At 41.3% G+C, this 21,021-nt stretch overlaps 1 protein-coding gene across 5 annotated transcripts in view; it reads right to left on the bottom strand.

Annotated features, from left to right (window-relative positions):
• Window positions 1-17,008, bottom strand: part of TXLNG (taxilin gamma) — a 46,584-nt gene extending 29,576 nt beyond the window's left edge. For 3 of the 5 annotated variants that reach the window (XM_072956669.1, XM_015251025.3, XM_072956670.1), the window contains exon 1: window positions 16,805-16,958. In XM_072956669.1, the coding sequence (XP_072812770.1) occupies window positions 16,805-16,906 (102 nt within the window). In that variant the 5' untranslated portion in view covers window positions 16,907-16,958. Of the gene's footprint in view, window positions 1-7,245; window positions 7,418-16,804 lie in introns of all 5 variants that reach the window. The other 2 variants (XM_072956671.1, XM_015251024.3) reach the window with 2 other exon arrangements.
• Between the last annotated feature and the right edge of the window lie 4,013 nt (window positions 17,009-21,021).

Below are 21,021 nucleotides of genomic sequence, written 5' to 3'. Positions count from 1 at the left end.
AGAGAATTATGTATCATGTGGCCAATACAACTTCCTACTCTGCCCTCTCTGATACCCATTCTGGATGCCTTTGCTTGGGTACAATCTCTCATATAAACAGCAGCAGCAGCAGCTAACACAGAGCAAATACGACATCCAGGCACTACTGTAAGCACTTTTCTATATTAACTAATTTAATCCTCACAACGTCACAAGGTAAGTACCAATACTATCTCTATTTTACACATGAGCAGACTGTGGCATGCTAAAGTATCTAGCCTAAGGACACAGTTAGAAAACTGCAGGGCAAAAAACTGAATTGTCAGTCTAGCTGCTAAGTTCATGTTCTTAATGACAATGTAGTGCATCAAGACTACCCTTTGCCATACAAACATCCTTGTCCTGACCCAGCCATCTTACAGAAGTCTGTTGAATAATGGGGAGAGATGCTCCCAAAATATTATATTTTAAAAGAAATTACAAAATAGTATGCATCATCTATTTTATACATACACATGTGTGTATATGTATGCACGTATGTATACACACATACTCAGACAAAGTATTAGGAGAAAATACATCTAGATATTAATAATAGTTATTTCTAAATGGTGTAATTATGGGTGGTGCTTTTTTTGCTTCATTGTATTTTCTAGTTTTATTACAGTGAATTTTTATTACTCCTGGAATTTAAAAGAACTCAAAAAGAAAACTACCCGCACTAAGAACACTGGAAGCATCACAGAACATGCCTAATTTTTACTAAAAACTCTAAGCACAGTCATAGATAAAAATTAATCTTTTATGTAACATAAATGGATACTCAAATAAAGAAGACTATGACCTACAACCCAACAAAAATGGGCCATCATGACGCAAGGCTTCACAGAAAAGGAAACACAAATAGCTTATCAACATATGATTAACTTTACTCACAGTAACAGAAATCCAACTTACAACTATCAGATACCATTTTTCACATCAAAAACTTTGACAACACAGTGTGGGAGAGGGTGTGAGGTACTCTCAAGCACTCCTGGTTGGGGGATAATTAGTTTAACCATTAAAGACTCCAATTCAGGGTGAGGATTGTCTGGGAAGGGGACAAGGTAACATTCTGGGGTCCATGGGAATGCTCTGTATCTTGATGAGGGTTTGGGTTCCAGAGCTGCACGCAATTGTTAAAAACTCAGCATGTACATATTTAACATGGCTTCATGGGTGAAGGGATGGATAGATAAGTAAAAAAGCAAGTATAAGAAACTGTCAATGCATAGGAAACAAATTTATGGATACCAAAGGGGAAGGGCAGGAAGGGATACATTAGGAGTTTGGGATTAGCAGATACACACTATTATATATAAAATAGATAAACAACAAGGACCTACTGTATAGCACAGGGAACTATATTCACTCTCCTGTAATAACCTATTATGAAAAAGAATATATATGTATGTATAACTGAATCATTATGCTGTACACCAGAAAGTAACACAACATTGTAAATCAACTATACTTCAATTAAAAAAAAGAACTGTCAATGATAGAAACTAGGTGGTGGCAATAAGATGTTCAGTATCAAATTCTTTCAACTTTATTGTATGTTTGAAGTTTTTCATAATAAAATGTTGGAAAAAAATCATCATGCCACATATGCTTTGACCCAACAAATTAATTTCTTATAATTTTTCCTACAGAGAAACCATTACATCTGTAAAGTGATATACGTAAGAGATATTTATGCAGCATTATTTGTAGTGACAAAAAAATCAGAAATACCCTAAATGACAATTAATAGTGGACTGGATAGATCATCTGTCTACATCTATACAATGGAGTACTGTAGCATCTGTTAAAAAAATAAGGTCATTGTGTAATTACTGACCTGTAAGGATAGCCTGAAAAGCAAAAAAACAAACTACGCTGGAGTACGTACTGTACTGCAGGCCATGATTGGGGGGGTTCAATGGGGAGGGGGGTGCCGTGTAAGTTTATGAGCAGAAGCTTATGCACAACCTCTGGAAGGAGATAAAGAATGGTATTAATGGAGGATAAACTGGGTGGGTGGGAACGGGAGGGGCAGGTCAGTGGGCTTACTTATGGAGCATGCCTGTTTTTACCTTTTGAGTTAGGGACCACAGGTTACCTTCAAAACAGTTTCTTGTTGTTTTTAAATACCAAGATGAATAGAGTTCTCTAATACAGTACCTATCATGAGGAAAAACAAGAGGAGGAGGAAATGTTTATATAAATTCCAATCTCAAATGAAAATGAAACAATAAATAGTTTCGAGATGAATTTCTATTTGAACTCTTCCCTGAATAAAATCCTGAAACAAAAGCTATCACATTTTCATTCCATTTACCAGTCTATAGTCACAAGCAGCATGTGTAGCTCTTCTGTCCTGGCCTGAAAGACACTTTGAGAGCAGTCATTTACTACAGCCCTGACCCCTACATCCCAGACCCTAGCCACACCCCCTGTCAAAGGATCCATTTCCCAAACCTCCCTCCATCATCCCAACACTTGGAGCTGAGATGACCCCTTAACTGAAGAAGAGATGCCTTCAAAATGGACAGCTACCAGTTTATCAACAATTAATTCTAGGAACAAAGAGTAACTATTATAGAAATTCTTACAAACAAACATGAACTCTCTGTATTCACCTACTACTTGTAACAGCTTTTTGAATCAATACATTTGAAACTAAGATTGCATGGGAACTAAAACCCTAAAAAAATGTAAGCTTCTTCCCCTTTTACTCTGTGAATAGAGAGAAAGATGAATAATTTTAAAGTGCAAGACTTTCACTGATGCTCCTTCAAATACTGTTGAAGCTAAAGAACCATATTTCTTTGGCTTATTTTGTTTAAAGAACTTAAATGTTTTTAGTGATGGTTGTTCTTTTACTAAGACTGGCCTAAAAAAAAAAACAAAAAAGCCAGCACCCACATTCACTTCCTAATTATTTCAACTACCATCTGCTTAAACCAGCTTGAATGCCTGTGACCAGCGCCAGGCGTGTGCTGAGAGCAGATCACTCGGGCCCTGCCGAGGGCCAGGGCGGCCCACAGAGGGAGCAGCGGAGAAAGATGTGTACACTGATGCATTTCCCGGGGCTGAGGTCCTTAGCTTCCCTAGCTCCTCCTTGCCCACAGCCTTCAGCAGCACCCCCTGAATTATGGGGGCCCGACTGGCCCCACCCAGCAGGATCACCTGCTCAATCTCATTCAGATTCTTCTCGGCACTCTGGAGGGCTGCTGCACGGGCTAGGCACCCAGTTGGGTAAGTCTGCACACAATTCTTCAAACTTGGCTCCAATCACCTTTGCCCTGAAACCCACATCGTCCATCAGGCCCGTGATCTGTGCCACGTGGTTGACATTGGCACTCAGGACGGTCTTGAGTCAACTGGCCCCACACATTCTTGGCTCCCTAAAAAGCTGGTCAGGTGCTCATGCGGCTCGAGCTCCATCTCCAGGCTCTCCAGGTTTGGTCAAATCCCACTCCCTGGATCCGAAGCTATAGCTGCATCCCCGCATCCTTAGTCTTCACTGTCTGGTATAAAGTAGGCAAAGGGACCCTTCAGAACCTACAAGCCCCATTACCCCATTTAACCATCTCCACTCCACTGAGAGGTGGGCTTTACTTTTCCCAGAAAAGGAAAGTGAGACTCAGTGAGCTGAAGTAACTTGCCCAAGATCATATTAAAGTCAGTATAAGGGGTCAGCAAAATTCAAAACCAGGTCTGTCAAATTCAAGACCCTATGTTCCCACCATTACCCTACTCCCCTCCGTTCACACCGCAGCCTTGGAAAATGAAGTTCAAAGTCAAACAGGCAGTTACAAAACAAATTTAAGAAATTCAATGTCTAAAAATACACAAGTGGCTAGATGTACCAGTATGAATTTAGGAGCACACTGGGGAAGAGCTGGAGAATTTTTAGCAGTCATTAACTCTGGATTTAAGGAGGTGAGACAGAACTAATTTGGAGGTAGGGATATCTTTAAATAATATTAAGTGATTATATTTAAGGTATTAGGGTTTTTTTTGTTTTGTTTTACTTTTTTGTGTCTTCGGATAAGCTAAATTATCTCTAAAAAGCCCTTCAACCCTGTGTTTCTAATAACTTACCCTAAGAGTCATCAACTGCCAAACAGGAATGTGAAGACAAGGGTGCGTGCTTGCCCGGGCCCGTGCGGGCCAGCGCCGGGACGATTAGTACCCAGGACACCAAAGACGCTCTCCGCTCTCAGCATGTCTGCTATTGGCCTTGAATAATTTTGGAAATGTGAACCTCTCTCCTAAACATTTCCAGTATTTTGAGGGGCTTTCACATTTCCAAATACAAATTTTACAAACCTACCATTTTCGTATGTTTTTGTATTATTTTTTTAAAATGGATGGATGGAGTTGGTGGGTTCACGTGCTTGTTAAACTAGAAAAGTGGCTTCAGCTTTAAACATCACTTAAAATGGTCTATATACTAAGGCTATTTTAAATCATTCTGGATAGCAAAGTTTTTCACACAGCTAACACTTTATCATTCACCTCAAAATTGTGTTTTAACCATTTTGGACCAAAGTTTTAAAATATGTATTCCATAACTCAATGCCTCCTTAAATAGTCTGTCTTACTGTGTTAGAACAAAGGAACGAAATGAAAGGGTTTTTATTTTTAACAGATAAAATGATATAATTAAGTTCTGCTGTACTTGTTTCTATGATACGCCTATATTCTTTAAGACAATAATTTCTTAATATCTCAAAATATAAACTCCTAAAGGTGAGATCTCATTTTTATTTCAGATATGGAATACTTGTCTGAGACTTCCTAATTATATAGCACTGTCTTCAGAAACAGGCCACACAGACCCATACATGGGAATTTACTATATTAAAAACAGTGTCATATCAAATTGGTAAAGGAACTAAACAATCTGAGATATCTCCCAAGCCTTATGGGGGTAAAAAGTGATATGCTGTCTCACCCCTCCGGATATATCAAGATTGAAACATGAAAAATGAAACCAACGAAGAATTAGAAGTTCTAAGTAAAAATTTTTTCATAACCTTAGCAAGTGGAAAAGGCCTTTCTCAGGAAATCAGACAAGTGAGAAGCTATTTTACTTTTTAAAGAAGAGATCAATTTACTAAATAACAATTGATAACTTTGGACTAGCCAAAAGACTACGTTCATAAGGGTTTCAAATGAGTCAGAGACTCAATTTTCAAGGGTTTGTGAATAAGTAGATCATAGTTAAAGAACTAAAAATGCCCAAGATACCAAAGTGTGTTCAACCTCCTTCATAATTGAAGAAATACAAATAAAATGCAAATCAAAGTAATACACTATCTTTTACCAACCAGATTTAGAAGAATGATTTTTAAAAAACCCTTCATGTGGGCAAACAGGTCCTTCAGTACAGTCCTGGGAAGTCTATTGGCAGGGTGTTGGTTTTGCAGAGGTATTTAGCAACATTTCTCAACGTCTGAATGCACTTTCATTTTCACCAGCGACTCCACTGTAGTTTATCCCACAGATATTCTCACTCAAGGGCAAAGGCTATTCAGCAAACCACCGCTTGTTACCACGCACAACTACCGGGATGTCTACCAGTAAGGAACTGGTTAAATAAATAATGGTCATCCACACAAGGTAAAACAAGGCAGCTATTTCAAAGAATAAGGCAGAGCCATGTCACTACGGACAGATCTCCAAGGTATAATTAAGTAGGGAAAAAGAAACATCTGGTCCAGGATGAACACATCAGTATAAACAAAAATGTATTGGTACAGAAGCCAGTATACAAAGAAAATTTTTCTATATATTCCTAAAACTGTTCGCCATGTACAGTATTATAAAAAATATTATTATATTTTTTCCACTATTCCACCACATACCAACCTTCGAGCCTGAAGACCTGCAGGAGTTTGTCTCGAAGCAGTTCATGTCATCTTCTCTCTTCTCCCTGCTCTATGGACCTCTGAATCTCTCCCCCCCCAATCTTTACACTACATCCTCTACTGGATTATTGTGGGAGTAGGATCTACTAAACATGATTTTTTTTTAATTGAAGTATAGTTGATTAACAATATTGTGCTAGTTTCAGGTGTACAGCAAAGTGATTTGGTTATACGTATACATATGTATATATCTCTATTTTTTTTTCCAATTCTTTTCCCTAAGCATGAATTTTTGTAGCCGTTCTGGCTTATTTCCTTCTTAAAACAATTCTGAAAATTGAAATATCTCATTTAAACTTGGCCTCAATTTATAACCATAGCTAGGATATCTGCCAAATTGCTTTACCAGTTTAAAAAATTCAGTCATGGATAATGAACTCTTTCCAAGTACAATCAGATGGTAAATAGTAAAGCCTACTGTTTGAGATACATGGGATACACAAAAGAGGGTTACGTTAACAGAGTATGTATGAGGAAAAGTTCTGAGTGAAGGGAGGGAGGAAAAAACCTAACATTTACTAACTGCTATGCGCCAGATATTTAAAAATACATTATTTAATTTAGCCTTACAATTCTAAGATAGTGAGAATATTTTTCCATTATACAGATAAACAAGGAAGCAAAGCAGGAAGGGAGGGAGGGAGAAGAAAGCCATTATCTGAGCCCTACATGCACTCAGCCTTGTATGGACATAATGCTTCTATGGGGAAGGTCCTCAAGAGTGACATCTAAAGTTAAGAAACACTGAAATATCCAAATGTCCATCGATGGATAAGCTGATGAAGGAAATGTGGTGCATACAGGCAGACCTCGTTTTATCATGCTTCACTTTGTTGCACTTCGCAGATATTGTTTTGGGTTTTTTTATTTATTTATTTATTTTTTTACAAATCGAAGGTGTGCGTGGTGACCCTGCATTGTCAGATAATGATTAGCATTTTTTAGCAATAAAGTGTTATTTAATCAAGGTATGTACATTATTTTTTAGACATAATGCCACTACACACTTAAGAGACTACAGTATCGTGTAAACATAACTTTTACATGCACGAGGAAACCAAAAAATCCACGTGACTCACTTTATTGGGTTATTTGCTTTATTGCGGTGGTCTGGAACCCAACCTGTGCTATCTCTAAGGTGTGCCTGTATATACATACATTAGGACATTATACAGCCTTAAAAAGGAAGAAAATTCTGACACATGCTACAACACAGATGAACCTGGTAGACATCAAGTTAAGTGAAAAAAAGCCAGACACAAAAGGACACACATTGTATGATTCCACTAATATCAAATACCTGGAGCAGTCAACTTCATAGAGACAGAAAACAGAATGGTGGCTGCCAGGGGCTGGGGGCAGGGTGGATGGAGGACAGAGTTTCAGTCTGGGAAGGTGACAAAGTTCTGGAGATGAATGGTGGGACAGCTTGCACAGCACTGTGAATGTCTCAATGCCAATCAACTGCACACCTAAAAATGGTTAAAACGGTAAATGTTATGTTATGTGTATTTTACCGCACAAAGAAACACAATGAATCATGATTTCAAATGTTCAAGCCTTTAGCAAATAAAACTTAACTTTATACAGGTCATCAGGAATTAACTGTAAAAATATTCTGGTTGCTAGGATTACTGAATCGCTCCATTAGCAAGATAAAGCAATTGAGTAGTAATTGGGATGCCATATTCCTCAAAACAAGTCTTAGGAAAAGGCCCAGGAAAAATAAGCCTATTCTCTTCTGGCAAAACAGTACCGGGGAAGACGAAACAAGAAAAAGTAGACCCCACTTCTGATAAAATCAAAGGGCAGAGGTTCTCCAGTACACTCTGTGGACCCTTCCAGGTAGTCAGCAGGCTCAAAAACTATGTCATAGTAACACTGAAATGGCATTTGTCTCTTTTGGTGTATAGGTGTGTAGGTGTTGACACCTACACTGATGGTGCAAACGTTATCATGAGTAACACTTCTGACTCCTTAGAACAAATCAAGGCAGTGGCACCAAAATATATCAGGAGTCATGGGTTTCATCACTACACCATGTACTCAAGGTGGGGGTGGGGAAAGTTCACCTAAAAATGCCCTTGGGGAAGCAATAAAAAATTATTAATTTGTATTAAATCTCAACCCTTGAGTACACATCTTTTTTTATTCTGTGTGAGGACACAGAGCACTTCTGCTAAACAACAAAGTATGCTGGGGATCTTGAGAAAAAGCACTAACGCAGCTCTTGGAATTATGAGCCCAACTGGCAGCATTTTCAAGGATCACCTTTTTGTAGTCATTGTTTCTTTGATGGACAGTCTATGCATGTGTATTCAGACTTGGGTATCTGGCAGACATTTTCTCCAAAATATGTGAAGTGAGCCTGTCACTTCAAGGCAAACAACTCAAAGTGTTTGTTGTCAAAGATAAAATAGTGAGTTTTCAAGCAAAATTTAGAGTTTTTAAAAACTATCTGCCACCATGAGCTTCCCAATACTTAAAAAGACTTTTCTGTGGAGATCAGTGGTGATATTAACAAGATTTTGATATTGTAAAACAAAACGTGCTAACAGTTGGAAGAGCAGCACAATTCAGTAAATCAGTACTTTCCAAATGACTAACGGATGATGTTACAAAATGATGCATGGGAGAAAACATCCATTCAAAGTGCAAAACAGACCCGGAGTTTTCAAACTACGAAACATTCAATGGGGTTTCAGATCCCACACTGGCAACTAACCTGTGAGAACAACTACTTGCCAAGTTTTGGTGTAGTATCGAAGAATTTCCACCATCATCTAAAAAGGCTATTAAAATATTCTTCCCTGTTCCAGCTACACATGTGTGTGAGGCTAGACTGTTCACACACATCACCTAAACTGGCACACTGCCGCAGACTGAAGCAGCAGCAGAGAGAGAACTCAGCTGTCTCCTACTAAGTCAATCATTAAAGAAATCTGCAAAAACGTAAAACAATGCCACTCTTCTCCTCAACTCTTATTCTGGAAAATTAGCTACTTTTAATTTTAAAAACAACAGTATTTACATGAATGTGTAGAAGGCAGCTTCTGACAAGGCCCCCAACAATCCTCGATCCTCGAGGTATCCACAACCTTGTATAATCACCTCCCCTTGAGTGTGGCCAAGACCTAGTAACTTCTAAGGAAGAGAGAATTTGGCAAAAGTGAGAGGACATTACTTCTTTGATGATGTGACGAAGGACTGCCCCTCCTCCACCATTGCGCAGGCACTCTCTCCTCGCTGCTCTGGTGCAGCAGCAGCCACGCTGTGAGGTGTCCATGGAAAGGCCCCCGTGGCAAGGGACCAAGGGAGTCCTCCAGCCAACAAGAGCTCATGAGGAACCAAGGCCCCAGTCCAACAACTTGCAAGGAATTGAATCCTGCCAACAACCACCCGAGCGAGCTAGGAAGTTGACCCTTCCCAGACAACCCTTCGGATGACTGCAGCCCACCAGAGGTGGAAGCAGAGGACCCAGCTAAGCCAGTTCTGACAGACAGAAACTGAGATCATAAATGCTGCTTCAAGCACTAAGTTTTGGGATGATAGTTATACAGCAACAGACAACTAGTACACCACCAGCTGATCTTTTCAACTGAATAATCATCTGAAAATTGTTTTGACTTCTAAAATATAGGAAACATTATTACATATAACCCAACTAAATGAAAGCTCCTTGGGATTCTCATTTTTAAGTGTGCAGAAAGATTCTGAAACCACAAAGTTTGAGGACTGCTGTGCTGGCTGCGGTGGAACAGGGACAGTGAGAGACTCGGCCAGCTCAGTCCAGCCACGGTCCGCAAGGGCTCCCTGTCTGGGCACCCAGAGCCGAGCAGATTTATCCCCAGGGAACACGCCAGGTGGGAGGACAGAGAGGAGAGAGCCGGGGCCTTCCTGTTCAACCACACTGAAGAAATCAGCCTTTCCCTTTGGGCTGTGAGTGGTGTACCGTACAGTATAACCACATGGGTGGTGAGGGAGAATTGGTATAAACCATTTTTCCTTGGCCTTTCTTTGTTGCTCTGGTTCATTCAGAAGCTTCTCCAACAGTACTTGATATATTCCCTCACGTAACCCTCAGAACTATCTTAAAGGCAGGTATGATGAACAAATAGCTTCAGTGATCAGGTAATTTTAAGTAATCTGTCCAGTCACAGACCTAGCACTTGGAAAGCAGACACTGAACTCTTATCTTTCTCTACATATTCCAAAGAATACGTTCTTCCAAGGGTATGTTAAAAATCAACAGGTGTGGTTATGGTCACACAACTCCAAATATACTAAAACCAGTGAACTGTATTCTGTAAGTGGATAATTTGTATGGTATGCACACATCATTTGCCTTTTACTCAGAGGATGATGGCATGAGATTTCACATTTACTTCTATAGCCATTTCTTTTATTAAAAGGAAGGGCGCTGGACTCCATGATTTACAAAATCACTTCTAGCTCTAAAACTGTAATTCAGTGATTATCAGCAATCTGAGAGATACCTGAATAAGCCTAAACACCTATCTAGGCAGCAAAAGGGCCAGGAAATAAGATTTTAATGCCCAAAGCTACAGCACTATGCTGGGGCCTGATCTATTTTGCCAAGGGGAAGGAGCTGAGCCACACATTCAGCACCTTCAAGTCACAGACTCCTGAGAAAATAGTCCTCTACTTTTTATGAGTGACCTAAGTGCAACATCCCTGTCCCAATTTTATGAAGTCATCCTTCCTCAGTTCCACATGGACCAATCATGATGCACATCTGAAACATCAACCCTTCTCTTTTTACTTGTCCTACTGAACCCAACCACTTCAGCTTTTTGTTACCACTGTGTTGTGTAGACTTTGAGAGGTTTAAAAGGCTCCCTCTAAAACTTTCAATTCATCCAAATTACATTTGGAGGTGGCTTTGCAGGAAGGTACACGGCAGCACACCTCCAAAATGATGTATCTTAAGGTCAACGTAGGGCCTAAGGGAATGAAACAAATGGTAGTAAAGTTATAAGGCTCAAAACTCCCCTGGTTCCTGAATTACAACTACTTTCCTATACCCACAATGGCCCAATCCCACCCTTTAAAATTTGTTTTCATTCAGCAAAAACAAATACTCGTTTTACGTACCACCAAGTTCTACTCACATTCAACAAGGAACACATTCTCATTTACTATCTTTGAGAAATGTGTTTAGAGAGCACAAGACACATGGAATATGGGTAATGCCTTTGGAGCCGAAAGACCTCGGCCTTTCAACAGACCACTTACTACCTCCTGGGTGGCCATGGGGAGATCAACCTCTCAGTTTCCTGATCTGTAAACCAGGGATGTACAGGACCTACCTTCTAGAGTTGTAAGAAGATTAGATACAATGAATATATATTGCTAGCATGTTGCAGAACTGTTTATAATATCTGAATAAAGATACAATTTACAAATCATGCAAAATGCCTACATTCTTACTTTTAATATTGCCCACATGTCAATTCAAAAAATCCTTGAAGAAACATGTTTCTAAGCAACTGTACCTCTTCCTCACCAAACCATCCTACTTTGACCTGAGACAAGGAAAAACAGAAAAATGAAAAAGTGATAGTTTAGCAATATTACTCATGACAGTCGCAGAGTGGGAGGTGGGTGATGATAAGAGGACAACACTGGTCATTTAAAATATCTTTTCCTTCAAGAACATTTAAGTAGTTATAAGCACCAAGAGAATTTCAACTAGTAAATAAAGTCAATCATAAAAATATACTCCAGGTTCAAACCCTTAAAGGGTCATCTGACCTATTTTTATCCTCTTCTAGAAATGCTCCACTTGGGAAAAATTTAACCGTAGCTAATTCTCAATGTTGATGAATACTGTATTAAACTCATATTCTACTTTATACACTTTACTGTTACATTCATTATACTAACTTAAAGTTACTGATAATCACAATAGAACCAAACAAACAGGAACTGAGGAGGAAGGGGGCGGGAAGGGGAGGAAGAAAGAGGCAAAGGGATTTCTTTGGGATGTTGGGTTAGAACTTCCCAGGTGACAGAATCTGCGCGTGGAGTAGGGTATGTCAGTTGTATTATCAATTACACAATTAAATACCAGCTCAAGGCCAACTTCACCAACTCTGAGCTGTGCTATTTAAGCAAGGTTTTCTTTTGGACTGAGCTTCAGATGCCCTATCTATATATCTAGGTGTACCACCTACTCTGCAGTGATAAGGAAATATTAGATAGAATGTCAATTTTAAGTGCCTAGCACAATGCAGGAAATAGTGAGAACTCGGAATCCTTTCCTTTGAAACACAACTCTCTAAAAAGTGTAAAATCTGAGCAGCTTATTTATTGAAAAGAAATCTATTATAGTGACTCCTTCCGTGAAGAATCTCACACAAAGGTAAATCACACACACTGTTTTATAAAGTCTGGATTTGGCGTACACATTTCTAAACAAAACTTCTCTAGTCAAGACCAATATAGAGGACACCAAATCATATACAACACCTACCAGTAACATAATATATCAACGTAGTATATTATGATCGATGAAAAGTGGTACTGCTGGAGGGATTGCTGTATCTGGTCTGCTCTCGTTACTGCTTTGCCTGTTTGGTTCTTCATAAAAATAAAATTTACCAAAGCTTGCTGACAGAGTGACAGAGTTAATGATCACTGGGTGGGTGGGTGGGGAATAAACTAGGAGTTTGGGATTAGCAGATACAGACTACTATATACAAAACAGATAAACAACAAGGTCCTACTGTATAGCACAGGGAACTATATTCAATACCTTGTAATAGCCCATAATGAAAAAGAATATGTACATATATGTAGAACTGGATCACTATGCTGTACACCAGAAACTAGCACAACATTGTTAATCAACTATATTTCAATTTTAAAAAATGTATTCCAAAAGCACCTATTAAAAAGAATTAGATGACACTGTTGCAAATGGAAGATCACTTTGGTTCTTACTACTTAATTTCTGTGGCAGAAGAGTGGAAATTCATCATCAAGTCCACAAATGGGGAGAAAAGGTAATGAAATGGTTTCTTCCCATCCCATACTCTTGCTCCATGCTGACCTGATTTCTCCTCGTTATGTCTATCACAGAGAGATTCTGGGAAAAGGGAATACAAAGGTTGGGAGACAGAGAAATGAATCTTTCATATACTATCCCCTGCACACCAAGTAAAATTCGCCACACCTGGCACAGTGCTGAATGTGTCACATTGACTCTTACGCTTCACAACAATCCTATGTGGTCGGTGTCAGCATCATCCCCTCTTCACAGTGATGCAACTGAAGCTGAGAAGGATTGCGAAACCTGCCCAAGGCTGCACAGCTAGGAAAAGGCAGAGAGCCAGGAGTCTTGAGCAAACCCATACTATTTGCCCACTACCCACTACTTATTACCATAGTGTGGATGAAAGGGTACTGGATTCCAGGTTCAACTTCACACCTTGGGCAAATCACCTGACCTTGCTGAGCAATTTATCATCTGTAAATGAGGACAATGACAGCTGCCCAGCCTTCTCCACAGCATCTGAATGACACTGAAAGAGTTAATCTATCTGCAAATATGCCATAAAAACTAAAGGGGCACCGTGTACATGTAAGACTGAGCAGAGGTTCCATGTATCTTCATCCTTCCTATTTGACCTAAAAATAAATTTAATAGTAGTTAAATACTTTTTAACACTCCAAGCAAAACTTTAAGGGAAAAAAATCAATCTTAGACATTCTGGAAAGGCAAAACTATAGAGTCAGTAAAAAGATCAGTTTGGGGGAAGAGAGGGAGGAATGAGTTAAATTTTTTGGGCAGTGAACTCTTCTGTATGATACTGTAGCGGTTGATGTATCTGTCAAAACTCTTAGAATGTAAAATATCAAGAATGAACCCTAATGTAAATTATGGACTTTAATTAATAAGAATATTTCTAACAAATGTACCACACCAATGCAAGATATAAATAATAGGGGAAAGGGGTACGTGTGAGGGGATAGATGGGAACTCTGCAATTTATATTCATTGTCTGGTAAACTTAAAACTGCTCAAAAAAAAGTTTTTAAAACAAAATTTAAAAAAACCTCAACCTTGTAAAACAAAGTCTACATAGGGATTTAGGAATTAGTATGAATGAGCTTGGCATTCTAAAAGTGCCTGGAATAATTGACAATGTAATATCCCATCTTTTTAGACCAATATTGTCCAACAGAACTTTATGCAATGATGGAAATAGTCTAGATCTGCTCTAATACAGCAGTCACTAGCCACATTGCCTATCAAACACTTGAAATGTGCCTAGTATACTGAGGAATGGAATTTTTAATTTCATCTAATTTTAATTAACATTTAAATAGCCACAAGTGGCTAGTGGCTATCACCTCAAACAGCAGAGTTTGTCTAAAATTCAAGAGCCCCATAGAAATGTATTGTAATGGGGGGTGGGAGGGGTGAGTATATCTTAGTAGTAGAGTGTGTGCTTAGCATGCACAAGGTCCTAGGTTCAATCCCCAGTACCTTCGTTAAAAAAATAAAAATAAAAACAAAAATAAAAATGTACTGTAGTATCAACTTTAAAAGAAAAAAGTTACCTCAAGAGACCATTCAAATGGATGTAGTTGTGAGACAATGCCACAATTCCCTAAGTCAAGAGTGAATGAAGGGTGGTTAAAACAACCAGGAAGCAGCAACACAGCCCATCTGCAACTGTTTCTCACTTTAAGTCCCATAATGTAACCCAATAGTGGCAAAACGGTCGCTTTTCCTTTAATTCCTTCAGTATTTTCAAAACAACCCGATTAGTTAAACATCATTTCTGCTTCCTGAAAAATAGGGCAGAGGTCAAGTTAGAATTAGGACTATATTTTCAAGCTGGTGACTTAGAGGAAATAAAAAATGAAGGGTCGTAAGGAAATAACATAAACTTGACTTCTGCAAACCTAAGACAGTCACCCAATTTTTTTAATGAAAATTCAAGAACTAAGGTTTAACCATGTATTTCAATTTCATATCACAGGAAATCAAAAGAAAACAAGATGCCTAGAAAAGCGTGAGCAAAGAAAGGTGCCTGAGGTAAGTCAACAAAAATGAGATGGTAGAGACACACAGGACTATTCTTATCCAGCTGTTAACCAGAGCGCTGCTCGAAGGGTCATTACCTCTTGGTTGTTTCAAATGATAGTTGATTAAAGCTCAGTTCCTAATTCAGACTTTTTGTCCTTATCCCAGTGGCAAAAAAGGTAACTCATGTCCTCAATTGCAGTGACTTTTTCTCAGAGTCCTCCCCTGGGGGTCCTATGAAATCAAACACTGAGATTGGCTCCCCACCCTCAGGGAATAAGTGCTGTGTCCAAAGTGATGGTGTTGAATCCCTAGAGTACATTCGGTCCACAGCTTCTTTCTCAGTTCTGCAAGTGCTGGATCTTTCTTTTAGAGTACAAAGAGAGGGAGAGAAAGAGGTAATTGAGAAGTAGTAACACCCTCATGCAGAGAGACATGAAAACACCTGACCTTAGAAATAGGTCCCAAAAGCTAACTCTTCACACTTTGCCCAGAGGTAGACGGAACCTTTGTTCTCCTTTTTCAAGTTCACGAACCGCATTAGAAAAATACTATTTCGTAATCTGACACAGGAGTGATCTTTAACAGTATTCAAATGCTTAATTAGGTAATATTAAATAGCCCCGACAGATCAAGCAGGACGTCCAAACAAGTTGAACGTTTCAGTATGTTCAACTGCAAGGAGAAAGACGGGTTTCCACCTTTCCAGCCCTTTTCCCCCTCACTTCTCTATTCCTGGGCCCAGAAAGCCCTGTACCCTGGTCGTTGTGCAATCTTTTTCGAACTCCACCCACTGACTCCAGAACAAGTGGAATTCTCCCATTCTGAAGGTCTTGATTTTCCTGTATCCAGGGAGACATTGAAAACTCCTTGACGTGAGTCAAGTAAGGCAAGGGGAACGGTCCAGCCTGACTCCCAGATTAAGAGAGACCAAAGGCCAAGGTGGGGGAGGCGCTCAAGTTTCCGCTCACCAAGGGGGTAAAAAAAAAAAAAAAAAGGAAAGGAAAGGTGAAGGGATAAAGAGAGAGAAGGGTAAGGGAGGGCTGGATTGGGAAAACCGGCTCTCCGCGATGCTGCTCGCAACTCTCCGGGATCCAGGTCCTCCAGCATCGCCTCCCCATCGCCCGCCCCACGTGCAGCCAAGCCGGTGGCTCCCAGAGAGGAGCTCCGGGGCCTGGGTCCCGGGGGCCGAGCGGTCCCGGTCGCCTGCCCGCGTAGTGGAGTGGAGAGCAGGGGGCGGGGTAAGGGGGCGCAGCGCAGCCCCGGCTCCCGCGTGGTTATCTTACTGCGCAACAGCCTAGCCCGCGTCGCCCAGGCGCACCCGCAGCGCGCCCTGCACACCTGCCCTGCGCGAGGAGGGCGAGCCTGCGACCCCAGGCAGCACCTAGACGGCGGCGCCCAGGGCTGGGAACAAGGGAAACCCGCGGTAGGCGGGGGCTGGGATCGGCAACACCTGGTGCCCGGGGCCCCGCGGCGCCGGCTGCACGTGGCTGTCATACCTGGCGCGCCCCCGCCAAGCACGCCAAGCACCCCTTCCCCCTCCCACCAGGCTGCGCCCCCTGCTTTCCCTCCCGCCTCCGCCGCGCGCCCCCAAACCCCAACCATCGCCCCCTCCCACCCCATCCATCCTGGTCCCACTCCCCCCACCTGCTCCCACCGTCGTCACCCCCAGGAGGGAAGGGGGCCGGATGTTCGTCCGGTGGCTAAGGGTAACCAGGGAGAGTGAAGAGGTGGACCCCGAAATAGCTAGCCCGAGCATTCCACCGGCCCGGCACAACGCGGGCGCCCCCCCAAGACCGACCTTCTGCCGCGGGCTGCGTCGCCGGCCGCTCCGTCCGGCCTCAACCACCTCCTCAGCGCTGCCGCTTCTTCCCCGCGCAGCCTCCTCTACCCGCGTCGCCATGAGGTGACGGCAGCAGCCAAACAAGCGGCCCGACAAGGGGCACGGAACCTCACAGGGCCTCGTGCCCCGCCCCTGAATCCCTCCGCCAATCGCCGTGAGCATGGCTCCCCACGTGACCGGAGGAGGTTGGCCCCCGAGGGAACGGAGTGGGATGGGGGTGGGGAGCATTGAAGCCTGGGCTGGGCTTCTGCAGGGCCGAAGGGCGAACGGAGGCCTCGCGAGTCTGCGCCAACTGAAAACTGGACTCCCGAACCGACTACAAGTCCCAGCAGGCGGCGCGGCCACGGCTCGCGGGCCCGGATCAGGATTGGAGCGTAATGCGGCGTTCTGAGATGGGGCGAGTATACACTGTGCTGCGCGTGCAGCCTACTGGGACTTGTAGTTTTCTGGGGACGACCTACCGGTACCGGAAGGTATTCTTTATTATCCTGCAGGGAAAGTTTAGAAATATTTCAGGGTTTGGGAAGGACCATGGTCGGGGACACGTTGTGCTTTTGTTGCTCTTCTTCGGAATTGAGCCTGAATGATTGGGGGGTAAGGGGAAATACTTCGCTACTTTCAAGGCGGGAGAGATGTAAGAATTTGAGGTTTCTGGCTCAGACACCTGCCGTGAGTCCTGCCCCTCCACCAGAGCTCTCAACACCGTTTACCAGTCCCGAGCTCCTGCGGAATGGTGGCTGCATCGTGCTCACCTGGCTGGACCGCCCGGGCTTCTAGCACAGTTCTCCGCACTTGGAGATTAATACACATTGAACGTATCCGGCTTTCTCTGCCAGTCTTTTCGTTACTGATTTTTTTTTTAAACAAACTCGTTTGCTGAATTCGTTTTTTTGTCTTGAAGTGATTGCGAAGGGGATGGAGTTTTTCTTAGGAATACTCCTTATTTACATCTGATAGAACCAGATCTCCAATGACCGAACTTCTGACAGTACCAGACCGGCATGAAATCGTGGCATGTTGCCTTAAATAACTCATTATGAAAATTTGTGTAAATCCTATGGCTTTTTTAAAATTAGAGAATACAAAACAGTGGGAGCAGGCGCCAAAAAAAAAAAACTTACATAAGAGTAAATTGCAATATTGAGGGAATTCCTCCTATTACTTATTTCTGTAAATTTGAGAAAAGGCAGAACAACTCAGTTCAGCTTTGAGATTTCAAAACTAGAGCAATTGATAATGAACCCATACCCAGACTTTATATAAAGCTGATGGCCTCAGCGACTATTCTTAAAAGCAAAAGTCCTAGCGAGATGCAGAATAAATCTATCGGAAATTCTTCTTTTAACTCGTCCAGGGATTTGAGTGTCAAAATGCGCCGTAGTTAAATTATGGTTCAAGAGAACACCGTGCAGCTACTAAAAATGATAAACGTTTTTTAAATTGAACTAGAAAATATACATAGCATAGTGGGCTTTAAAAAAAATCCATTTATATAGAATTGCCTCTAGGTTTATAAAGAGATGTTTAGAAGGACATTAATCAAAATGTTCATGTTTTTCCCTGGGAGATGAGACTTGGGAATATTTTGACTTCATGATTTTCTGTATTGTGTGAGTTTAAGTACATATGGAACAAAAAAATCAATAGTTGCCTTTATTAAGAAAGCACAAGGACTATGCAAGTGGCGACCTCAAATCTTAATGAGAAATGAAAAATATTTTAATTGTGTTTGTTTTATTTATACGTGTTCTTTTTTCAAAGGGATTTGGAAGGCTAGTAAACATATATAAACAATATGCCACAACAGTGTGTGGATACATGGATATATATCATATCATTCGTTTATAGACAAATAGAGAAATGAGAAGAAAGTGAAAGTGAAAGAAGGATGGGAAAAGTAAGCTGAAGTTATGGGACCCATAAAACACATGCCTTAAGAGTCTCGTCCACAAGCTGGAGATGAGCTATTTATTTTGAGATTCTTGACATTAGAGAAAAGAGGAAAACACAATTTACAGACTGACTCACAACATCACAAAATAAGAACCAACCGGGTGCTCTAGAGAAACATAGCTAGTACTACTCCCGTGAGAAATAGGAATTTCACAAGTCTGCTTCTTTTTGTTTGTTTGTTTGGGGTTTTTTTTTGGGGGGGTGATAATTAGGTTTACTTATTTATTCATTTTTAATGGGGATTGAACCCAGGACCTTGTGCATACTAGGCACAAACTCTACCACTGAGCTCTAGCCTTCTCCCTCACAGGTCTGCTTCTTACAATGTCTTTAATGGAGGCGATGGTGGCTTTTAAATCTGTCCAAAAGTTCTCTGATGCTCCTCCTTCCAAAGGTGGAGTCTGATTCCCCGGTTCTTGCTCCCAGGTTTAGGGATTGGATTAGAAGGAAAATAGCTTAGCTGGAGGGATATGTAGCTTCCCAGGCTGGGGAGACAAAGAATAGCTTCTGCCTGGCTCTCTGGGTCTTGGATCGCTCTCTTCTTCCCTGGGTCAGACTAACCTGATTTTGGTAGACCCATTCTTTGTTTAGAATTTTATCTTAAATATCTTCAAAGAGGTTACTGTCAAGCCTTAGCCCAAGGCTGTGAAAAGCCCTGAGCTTATCTCTGCTGCGATCCCTTGCTGGGGTTATATTTTAGGTTTTCAAGGGCTGTCATTTCTTTTTGTCCAAGTCTTTAAGAGGCACCCCTTGTTCTGTCTGCGTTAATTATTCTCACATTTGCTCAAGGAGTTGTCTCTGTTTAGAACTGTGTCTGCCAGAAAGATGAAGGTCACAGGAAAAACAGCTCCTCGCCAGTAGCGGGTATTCTCCCCAGGCTCCCTCAAGGCCATGAATACCTGAATACAGCCCACTTATTCTTATGTTTAGTAAACAGCCAGGAGCCTGAGACACAAAACTGTTTCTTTAAGAGTAGTCAGCTTTCAGTGATTCCCCTAGCTCTCAGTCCTTTTAAGAGGCCAACTCTCCACTATAACAGAAGCAGGATTCTGTTGGACTTATAGCCAGTATCAGGGAACTGGAACCTTGAGAGCTCATAGCTGGACCCAGGGCCATTTAGAGGTTTGGCCTGACTCTTAAGGAAACAGGCTTCAGAGTGCTAGGTTCTCATACCCTGTCAATGCAAGGGTGAGAAGTGTCTCAGAAGTTTTAAACAATACACGTATCTAGTATATCATTAATTTCAACAATGTGAGCTCATTTCTGACACCCATCATACTGGCTAACAAGCTACTAATTCCACCAACAAAAACCCATTTCTATCCTTCATTTTGCTGCTCAGCAAAGCCTCTGCTGTTGACTGAGCTATGGCTAACAGAAGCATTTGTAGTAGCCAGAATCTGGAATACGGACTCCCTGATTAATATAGCTGACTACCCCTGTGTGTGAAGTCCTGAGTGGGATCATTGCCAGCCCTTAATTTAACACAACACACACAGACACACACACAAACACACAGACACACACACACACAGACTACTAATACTGCTACTACTACTACACGGCCTTTGCGGGCAGTAAACTACAGATCTCGTCATGCTCTATATAATATGATCAAAGGTACTGACAAATCTAAAGAAGCAGTGTGGAAACCTAGAAAAGGGAGAGTCAGGGAGGCCAGACTGGCAGCGCCCATCCAAGCAAAGTTTGGGAAAAAGAGAATCTTGGTCAAAAAAGAGAATTTCAAAAATAACAGCCCCATGGGGAGGGATAAATTGGGAATTTCGAGATTTGCAGATACTAACTACTACATATAAAATAGATAAACAACAAGGGCCTACTGTAGAGCACAGGGAACTCTTTTCAATTTCTTATAATAAGGTATAAGGGAAAAGAATTTGAAAAATATATATATATATGTATGTATAGGTGAAACTGAATTGCTTTGCTATATACCTGAACTAGCATTGTAAATCAATTACATTTCAATAAAAAGTAAAATTAAAAAAAATAACATCCCCTTTTGCAAGGTGTGGGGATGGAGGCGCCATCATCCTAATTTAATGCCTTTGAAAGGGAGAATTGTTTTGATTTCTTATTCACTGCAACAACCTTCCCATTAGGCTCTGTCTCCCTGTGTTGGTCTGACTGTGGAGCGGGAGAGAGAGAGAGCAAAAGGATGTAGATGTGTGCTGTTGACTGAAAAATAAATGCACCACCTA

The sequence above is a fragment of the Vicugna pacos genome, chromosome X (assembly GCF_048564905.1).
Source record: "Vicugna pacos chromosome X, VicPac4, whole genome shotgun sequence".
Classification (NCBI taxonomy): Eukaryota; Metazoa; Chordata; class Mammalia; order Artiodactyla; family Camelidae; genus Vicugna; species Vicugna pacos.
The sequence above is the reverse complement of the archived record's forward strand: the minus strand, read 5'-3'. Positions and strand labels throughout refer to the sequence as shown.